The 10,095-nt window shown below is 48.1% G+C and overlaps 1 protein-coding gene across 4 annotated transcripts in view; it reads right to left on the bottom strand.

Annotated features, from left to right (window-relative positions):
• Positions 1-4,208: 4,208 nt before the first annotated feature.
• Positions 4,209-10,095, bottom strand: part of Ext2 (exostosin glycosyltransferase 2) — a 124,808-nt gene continuing 118,921 nt past the window's right edge. For all 4 annotated transcript variants that reach the window (XM_028778510.1, XM_028778511.1, XM_028778512.1 and 1 more), the window contains one exon: positions 4,209-4,881. In XM_028778510.1, coding sequence (XP_028634343.1) covers positions 4,743-4,881 — 139 coding nt within the window. In that variant the 3' untranslated portion in view covers positions 4,209-4,742. The remainder of the gene's footprint in view (positions 4,882-10,095) is intronic.

Here is a 10,095-nt window from a genome sequence, read left to right as displayed (position 1 = left end):
TTCTGAAATCCCCGGGACACAACTGGCTGATTTCATCTGTACTCCCAGAACATATGACTCCTGACTTTGGTATAGGAGGCAGCAACATCAGTTTGCAGTTGTGAGAAGTTTTTCCAGTGAGGCTCTGTGGCGGCAAGGCCCAGTGGGTGGCTCTGGTCTCAGTGCCACTAAGTCCCACTCTGCGGCAACTCTCACTTGTGTGGACCCCAGGGAGGCAGTCTAAGAGCTGGTGTTTGCTGAGCAGGCCTGTAGCTGACAGCTGTCTTTAGGAGAGTAAGAAAACCTCACTCAGAGGTCTGGCCAAGCCAGAGACAAGAAGCAGCCATGGGAAGGCTGCACATCTTGAGGACAATTAAGGCTGGACACAGATGCTGGTTATAAGAAGCCTGGAAGTTGGGAGTTGGGGAGTTAGTGTCATCTCAGCCATTTGCTCTCAGCTACAGCATTGGTGAACCTGATGTTAAAGCCCATGGCAGCAGGCTCCCTATGACTCCACCCTTTCCCCAGGGAACACGGATGTGGAGGAGGGCTCTGTGTATCCACGTCTTCAGATGAACTCCCAGGAGAAGAGACAAGGCTTACAGTCTACAGGGGGTCCTAACTGCCACTGCCCTATGGTGAACAGCATGGTGGGGGATGAGGTGGCAGGAGTGTGTGTGGGGAGGGGGGGCTTGTTTGCAGGCCTTCATCCCATCACGGTGGGTACACTAGGTATGGAAGGTAGCCTCTAGAAGGAGGAATGGTAAACATCACTCATGTGTAAGTCAATGGTAAACCTGGGCTGGGAGCCCCTGGGCTTGGACAGAGCTCTGGGGTGGGTGTCTGCTCAAGATGAGTTCAGAGTCTCCCTGGATGGGAGTTGCCTGCCAGCATGGTGTGCATTCCTGCCAGAATCTCTCAAGAAGTGGAGGTCAGCTCACTGTCCATCTTGGCTTGAGGTAGATACCCTGGAATAAAAACAAAAACAAAAAACAAAACAAAAAAACAAAAACAAACAAAAACCAAAAAAAAAAAAAAAACAAAGCAAAGGAGACTCATGGTGCTGCAGTGTGGATGTGGTTGCCTGGGAAGATCAGAAATTCAAGGTCATCCTCCAAGTACCTATTGAGATGGAGGCTAGTCTAGGGTGAGACCTAGTCTAAAAGCAAAACAACACGTGCTGATGCTGCTCCCCCTGGCCCCTGAGGAAAAAAAATAAACCATAAGTGGTGCTGATGGGGCCCAGCAGTCACAGGTGTTCTTCTCCTAGTAGGACCACAAGTTGTGGACACAATGGAAACCTTGGTCAAACCTAACCATGTCCTGAACATGACCTCTGCATCTTGAGTTTGTCTTGGTCAAAACCATCAAAGGTTCATGCTTGCCACTTGTGGTCAGATCATCCCAAAAGATGCTGGGATCCAAGGATTCTCAGTCAGTCCGTCAGCTGATGCAGGCAGAGGAGTCTGCCTCTGCTGCTCCTGCCCAGGAGATAGTCCCTTCCCCACAGACAGAAAAGAACTCAGTACCTCACACCTAAAACCGTGAGCTCAAAGGACTGTAAGTTTGGTAGGGCCAGAGCAGTTAGGGGCTACAGCATCCCAAAGAGAGGTCAGCAGAGCATCACTGGGCTGAAAAGTCAGAGAAAAGGATGACATTTTCACTCAATTTTTCCAGAAAAAGGTTTTGGCTTAAGCCTGTACAAGACATGGTAAAATGAATAAACAACAACAAAACAAACAAAAAAAACCCAACCAAACAAATCATGAACAACTAAGTAAAATTAATAAGAAAAAAATGCCTTTGTGACCCTGCCATTCTCACAGGCACATCTCAGCTGGTCCCTGGGGAGGGCAGTGGCTCAGTGCACAGTTCGGCCAGATCCAGGGCCAGCTTGGTTCCCCTTCTCTGTAGGCCAGCAGGCTGCAGTTCCTTTAAAAAGATGTCTTATTTTGGAACCAGCTGTTGTCTGCTGTAGGCCAGAACATGGCGTTTTAATTAGCATTATTGTTCTGCTTCTGAAACCAGGCTCTGTGGCGTCCCAAGGGCAGATGGTCCTGACCCAAGCTTAGGCAAGGCTTGCTGGCTAAGCTTAAGGACACAGGGGAGGGGTACAGTTCCTTACCCTTCTAAGTCCCCACTGTTCAATATGTTTTCTGTCCAGTGCTTCTACTGCAGACAGAACTTGTGTTGAATCTAAGATACAGTTCTATGCTGTAAAACCTAACCCCACCATTTCTGGTAGCCATTGAGTATTTTGTCTGAAGTGCTACTGTCCAATGGCGAGTCACATATCCTGGGGGCTTCCAACATCTCAGATTATAGTGCCTCTTCAAAACCAAAGTTCTCTTTTCCTTAGATATTTTTGTGGTGTATTTATTTGTGTATATGTGCTCAGACATGAACACGCAGGTCACGTGTGCACTTGCAGCCCATAGGCCAGCCTCTGGTGGTCCTCACTCTCCTTGTCTTTTGAGCCACGGTCTGAGTTTTCACCTGGAATATGATTTGGTTAGGATGGCTGGCCAGAACAGACAGATTCTCCTGTTTCCACCTCCCCTGCAAAGGGACTGCAAGTGTGGAAGCCATACCTGGTTTTCCTACAAGGGTTTTGTGGATGAACTCGGCTCTGCATGCTTGTGCTGCAGGCACGTTTTCAAGTCCTTAGCCTCCTCAATTAAAAAAAAAATGCATGTGGGTCTGTGTGAGACAGTTCAGGCAAATGTGTGCCTTGGTGCATGTGTGGTCAGGAGACAACTTTCATGAGTCTTTCCCTGAAGTAGCCAGGGTGAGGGTGATATCACTTCAGCTCACCATGAGCACAGTCCCTGGCTCTGCAGGGATTTCAATGTGTCTCCCCGCTCTCTCCATCCCATATTCCTCATCTTGGGAACAGTCTGGTGACCCTTAAAATGTAGATACACACACACACGCACACACACGCACGCACGCACACACATACACACGCACACATGCATGCACACACACACCAGTATTGTCATCTTCAAGGATCTGGTGACAGAAGAAAGCTCTTTCTTTGGCTTCAACCGCCTCCAGAGTTTGCATGTGACACCACAAAGCTTCCGTGTCCTCTGCTGACCACCGTAAGCACCTGCAGTTCCTGGAACAAGGCACAGCTGGAGTGTCTGCATCTGCAGCATGTGCCCTCATCCCTTCCAGAAGTATCCCAGATTTCACCCTCTGCTAACATCAAATCCTCCAATTGCGCTGCTTCAGAAACTTTCCCCTAGCCTCTCCACTGGTGGTGATGCATGAGAGGGGCCTTCTAAGGAATTAAATGATTTACTCTGTGCGTGTGTGTGCACGCACACACATATGCCACAGTGTGCTATGCTATGAAAATCAGAGGAAACTTATGGGGTGGGTTTCCTCCCTCCACTGTGTCTGGGTTCTGGAGATTGAACTCAGGTTATCAGGCTTGTGTAGTAAATATTTTTATCTTGCTAGCTCTGGAGTGACTCAGGACCACTGTGTAAGTTAGCGTTCACCACACTGCTCCACAGAACAATGGGTGGTGTGTGAGCAGCGATGACTGGCATACAACTAGGTTTCTGTAATTATATCCATATTCTAAGCAAATTGTTATGTATTTTGTATTCTGGGGACATATGTTATGGCTAAAGCCCAAACTGTGGCTAATCTTAATATTAGACCCAGATAAATCTGTTTCAAATCTATAACATTTAACATTTGCCAGAGTAGATTTGTTCATCAACTAGGCTTAAAGAGGTATAATTCACACATGTGCAGTATTAGGAAATGCTGAAATGTAATGATTTAAATATACCGGCAACTGCTGTGACATGGTTACAGCGGCAGTACTTAATGTTAGCCAGAAGCCCTGACCATTGTTACAGCTACGACAAGAGAAAAAGGGATCCTGGGCACCCCCTTGGGTGGGATGGGGGTCATGGCTCTCTCAGTGCCCTCAGCTCCTATAACACGGTAGGAGCTAGAGTGACTCCAGGGTGGCATCAGAGGCCCCTATTTCCCTGAGCACACCTATATTGAAATGCCCAGGCTGAGGGAGGACACTCCGGCTGGACTCATCACTCCCATGATGTTCATGGGTCCTTCTTACACTCGATGGAGCTGGGTCCTCTTGGCTTCATCTTTTCCTGCATGGTTGTTAGTACAGAGGATGTGGTTATATGCACAAAACCAGGAAAGGTCCTTGGATAACCAAGAACCAGCATTCTAGACAGAAGAAAAAGGAGTAAAAAATAATTTTAATCATATCAAAAAGCCAAAATGAAGAGTTGATCAGGGACTGTCAGGACACATCTTGGAAGCCTGTGCTCTGCTGTGTACCTGGGCTTGTGACTCGGGTCCCCAGCACAGTTCCAACCCTCAGAGGTATTGGGATCTGTAGCACATCTTAGGTTTGCTTTCTCCAGAGTCTGCGCATATGAAATGACTGCATTGACTCTGTGGTGACTCCCGGGATCTGAAACTGGACAGCTGACTCCTCTAAGGCAGTTGTAGGGCCAGTGAGATAGACGGTGACCTGGATCTTCAAGCCAAGAGCGCTATGCTGGGCTCCAAGCTGCAGCTTGTCCCTGAGGCTTCCTTCCTTTGGCATTTTCACAGAGTCCACGGAGATGAGAGGACAGAGCAGGCTGCATAGCATTGCTCAATGAGCTCCAGTGTGTTTGGGGAGGTGGGACCCAGGCTGGCCTCCCTTACCCCGCCCTGCAGTGAGTGATGTAGGGCTCCTCCACAGCCCTGGGAAGCTCCAGGCTTCACAAGCTGCCGATGTTGGGGAAGCTCTTCAGTTTCTCAGGGAAGTCATCTTTGTAGAGGACAGGATCCGCTCGGTGCTCCACCACCTTGAGGGGCATCGTGCCAAAGACGGAAGCAAACTTATTGATGCATTCAGACCTGTGGGGTGAACGAGGGGGTGGGATGAGCAGAATGGAAGTGGTTAGCTACCGAGAGGCAGCAAAGCCCAACATAGCCACTGTCCACAAGAGAACTCAAGGTGCTGGAAGGGCGCCCAGCCCATCGCTGGGCTCTGCAAAGGGCTGTGACGGAAAGCAAGGTGAGCAGAGGTTCCTGGCTTGGTTCAGAGGGAGAAAGTGAAGGGGGATGCTGTCTGCAGGCTGGCAGGTCAGGACACCTGCCCCTCCCCCTCGAATTCCAGTCATTTTTCCAGCACTAGCAGGCCTCAAACCCAGGTGGATTAGCTCCAACAATCCTTAACCCTATCTCTGCCAGCTATAGGGAAGGAGGATGACAGAAAGGAAAAAGACTGCTTGCTAAAGTTGAGGAGGTGGGAGAAAGGGTCCTATCCATGCAAGGCAAAGGGACAAAGGGATTGGTGACTCTGAATTTCAAGCAATAAACACTTAGCTCCCCAGCATTCATGGATGACCTGCAAACACCCAGCCATAAGCATGCCTTTCTGACAGCGCCAGCTCACAGAGGGTTTCCTGTGTAATTGGTGTGATTTTCGTCACTGCCACAGTAGAACCAGGAGCAAAAGCAACTTGGTGACAAGAGCTGGACACAGCAGAGCAGGTCTTCCTCTGCTCTCCTAGGCCCTCAACTCTGAGCCTCTCCTCAGAGGAGAGGGTCAGTCAGCTAACTGAGTGTGTCAGCAGGGTGACCAGGACAGGTCAGCACCAGGCCAGAGGGGAAAAGCAGCCTGGGCAAAGAAGAATGGATTTCAGAGGGTCAGTGCCTGCTTAGGCAGCCAGCATGAGAGCTACAACATAAAGGCTGATGACAGGGCAGGAGCTACTCCAGGACACTCACGGCCACCTCTCTTGTAGGTGCTGCTTCCAAAATACATAAACAGAGAAGAGTTCTGGGCTTGGGAAGGTGGCCTTAGTCAGGGCCTGCATCAGCTCTTCCCTGCCTTCTTACACTTCCAAAAAACTTGTGCCACAAAATCATGGACTTATAGCCATCAGTATCAATGGATCACTAACACCACAAACAGGTAATGTTCATTCCAGGCTCCGCTCAGAGTGAAAGCTCATGATAGCCCCAGGGCTCAGGTGCCTCCTCTGTCCCAGTCTGTAGTGGGAAGGAGGAGACACTAAGAGGTTAATGTGCAAAAGCTAAAATTAAAGTAAAATAAAATTTAATATTAAATGGGCCAGAGGCAAACCCAGGGGTTCTAACTCTTGAGACTAAAGACTCAGTGACAAGACCCAAATTTACTTATTAACCTGTAAATATAAATTCGGGCCTGGGGCAAGAGAGTCAAAAATGGGAGAGGAGTGCTTTAAGAAACCAGTAAGATGGAAGGTAAATTATCTGGCGTGGAGCAGAGGTTCTGGAGTTGTGGCCCAATAGGAGGGGTGAAAGGCCACAACTCCAGAACCTCTGCTCCACCCACGCCAGATAATTTACCTCACCCCCCCTTCTTAAAGCACTCCTCTCCCATTTTTGACTCTCTTGCCCAAGGCCTGAGTTTATATTAGCCGCATGTTAGAGGTGAGAAAAATAAGATTAAAATAAGGTTCAGGGAGGTCAAGTAAGTTACTAGAGAATGATGGGCTAGCAAGTAGTGGACCTGGGATTCAAACTCAGGCTGGCACTGGCTGCTCGCTCTCCACTACTCTGGGGAAGCTGGGTCTCTGAGACTCAGCATGGAGAAGGCCTGGTGGAGGGGTGACCTCTTTTTTCTCTCTCTAGAAGTTGTATTTTGAAGTTATTTTACTAGCTAGTGGGCTTCTGTAAGCCTTTTTACACATCCTTAGTCTTGGCTAACTTCCCCACTTCACCTTCTCTCCCCTCCCATCCTTGCTTTAACCCTTTAACCCTCAGGATTCCCCCCACTTCTTTCATTTCACATCTACTCTATGGAATTACCATCCATGGATGGACAATATTACTCCCAGAAGATATGGGTCATTCAGTGGAAATTGCCATATAAGGCATGGGATGTCTTCCTATAAGTTAACAGTCAATAAGGTCTCCCAAACAGCATAGGCTACTGCTACTGTCCTTGATGACCCACCATAAAACCGCATGGTAAGACCTTATTGCTGAAGACACTATTCACTTTGGATGTAGTAGAGAAAAGTAATCTCAAATGATTGGGGACACTGTCTCTCTGTTAACTAGCTTTCACAGTGTTGGGAGTGCCATGCAGGCTCCAACACAAGACACGTCCACCCATGCAGCAGTGTCATGACTGTTACAGAGTAAACTAACCTGTTGCTCTCTGACTGGATTTGAGGCCTGCTTCACCGGAGAGAACTTCATATCTCATACAATCCTGGTCAAAAGCCTACGTCTAGATAGAACATGGCCATGGGCCCCAGTGTAGAATGTGTTATTATTTTGATAAATGGTCATGCTATCAAACTACCTTCTAAATATTTACATTTATACTTATAGACATGGATTGCTCTCAGCGTTGGTCAGAGATGCTTCTGTATGTGGTCGACAGAAGTCAATGGAGAGATTCTTAAGTGGTCAAAGTACTGAGTACTCAGGCCTACAGACATACAGTGAGGTCTTGTCTTCTGGGCATGACATAGTTATTCCAAATATGAACTCAAAGTATTTGGGGTTCCTTACATAAGACCTGAACAAGAGGAAACCAGCTAAAATCCCAGAATTGATGGGTACGTGAACTCCAGGCCCATCATTTACCAGGAGATACTGGCAATGGACAGTTGCTTGGGGAGGAAGATTCATTCTTGATTGAGGCTGTAACCACTGGTAGGTTTCCTAAGTCCACTGGACGGTCTCACACCCATGATGTATGGGCAGTGCTAACTGAACTTAGGGGTTATAAAAGACAATTGCTTGACAGGGAAATATGCTGAGGGGTTAAGCAGGGATTTGGAGGGAAAGAAGTGATATGATCATATTTCATTGTATGCAGCATGAAATCCTTGAGAATGAAAGAAGTTTAAAGAGAATGAAAGACAAGAGGGATAAGTTGAGGGACCATGCCAAGAGCTTCCTGCTCTTTAATCACAATGCCAAAGCAGCACAGGTTAGGTCGAGTCTCTCCTTGGCTGTCGGCACACACTAGTTCCCTAGAGGCCAGTGCAGGGTCTCTGGTGTCTGCAGGAAAGGACTGCAGCTCCTGCTGGTGGGAGTGGCTCACAGCCCTTTGAGGAGTCATGATATCTCCTCTGTAACCAGATCTGCCAGTTGGGCCACTGGAGAGTGCCACTGGGTTTCAGGACAGTCTGGTTGCAGTGGCTGCCCAGCCTGGTCCTGTTCTCAGGCAAGTGTCCCTTTCCTCCACATAGTCTGTGCTGGGCAAGTGACACTGAGTCATTCTTGATAGTAAAGGTCCTTGGCTGTCTACTTTCTTCTCCCACAGGGCATATGCCTGGGGAACAAGCAGGCTGAGGTAGGCTGAGTATGTGACTGGCTGTGGATGGCTCATAAGAGTCACACGCCAAATGTCCAGCCACCCCATGAGAACTCCTCTCCTATTCTGCTTTTCCAATCAAGGGCTGCACACTAAACTGCTGTCTACCTGCTAGAAGTAGCTGGGGAAGAAAGGATTATGATCTTATTTTCTTGCCATACACATAGAGCCTTTTGGACACTGTTAGGGTAAAGGGTGTAAATAAATACTGCTAGGCCCAACCTGGATCACAGGTTTTCAAGCATGTATCAAAGATGGGCATATCTGTTGATAAGCTTTTAAATGGACACTATACTTTGAAATATAATGGAGAAGCTGAAGTTCAGTACTACAAGCCAACTTCCTTAGGTCAGACTCATAACTAGGAAAGACTGCACAAAAAACAGTGCTTTAAAACAACACTGTCTGCCATGGCACCCTTGGCAATGATTCTGGACAAAGAGAACAGCTAAAACTTCTGGTTCTTCAGGATCTAGAAGCCCCTGGAAATAGACTCGAAGGAGTAAAAGCTACTTTCCTACTTCGTTGATAGTTCTCCAAGCCCAGGACTAAGGAAGCAGACTGAACCCCAGGTCCCAACACAAGGTCAAAGGATGGTAAAGCAGTCTCTAGTCCCTGGCTTGTGAAAGTGTGTTATGCAGTGGGAGCCGATGCTGAGCAGAGCGAGTGGAGGGCTTGTTCGTAAAGCAGCTCCTGGGCTCCACGTGGCTCAAACCATCCTCCTCCTTCCAGCCTAAGAGCCTGAGGTCTTAAGTTGCTGCCCAACCTCTATCTTGAGCTTTCCTCACAGTTGCCAGTGCATTTGAAATCTATCTCCTCTGCCCATGGAATCTCTCAAGTGGGTGGTTTATATTCCCCAGCTGCCCATGGTCACCAGCAACTCACATTCTGTGACCTGCTGGCTTAGTTACTCTCTGCCGTTAACTTTTAGGTCTCCAGAAAACAATTAAGTTGACAGACCCTGTCCCTGTGTGTATGTCCCTTGCAGCTTTCTTGTTTTGGGCTCTTTCGTTCCTTTTCCCCAGGCTGCTTCTGGTTTCACTTACCATCTCCCAAATGTAGGAATGCCCCAATGCTTCCTTTGGCTTTTCTTAAAGTGACTGCTATGTCTGGGCAGGGTAACTCTGACACATCTTCATTTCTGTGGCCCTGCACAGAGTGCAAGCCCTCACAGCTGCCCCTCCTAACCGATGCCTCCCATGGCTAGATCTCCTGCTGCCTCTCCTGTTCAAGGGATGAACATTCACCAACTCGTTAACCCTCCTCCTCTTTATTTGCAGTGAAAGGCCCTGCCATTTTTCTTGACTCCAAAACTCAAGTTACTTCTGTCACTACTTTCCCCACAGCCTTCCCACACGTACAAAGGTGGCAACAAAACTCTGGCTTGTCTTCCTTGGGAAAATCATGAGCACTTTCATTTGAGATTCAAACTGGTTGTCTACTTGTCACTTCAATAATCTTTCCATCTAATTAACCTCAGAGCAATTCCCTGAATGACTTAGTCCCCTAGTGAAACCCTTGGTGGCTTCTCAGAGTCTGAAGGAAAAACTAAAGCCCTTTAACTGGAAGTTCAGAGTCTTTGCAGCCTGGCTCAGACTGATCTCTTTCCACCTGCCAAACCAACCTTGAACTTGCTGACCTGGCCTATCACAGTTCCCCTCCCTCTGACTTGATTATCTTCCTCAGAGGATCGAGGTCCTCTGTGTGTGTGTGTGTGTGTGTGTGTGTGTGTGTGTGTGTGTGTGTGT

This window comes from Grammomys surdaster, unplaced genomic scaffold (assembly GCF_004785775.1).
Source record: "Grammomys surdaster isolate TR1022 unplaced genomic scaffold, NIH_TR_1.0 338, whole genome shotgun sequence".
In the NCBI taxonomy this organism is placed as follows: domain Eukaryota; kingdom Metazoa; phylum Chordata; class Mammalia; order Rodentia; family Muridae; genus Grammomys; species Grammomys surdaster.
Note: the sequence above shows the minus strand (reverse complement) of the source record. Positions and strands in the feature narration are given on the sequence as shown.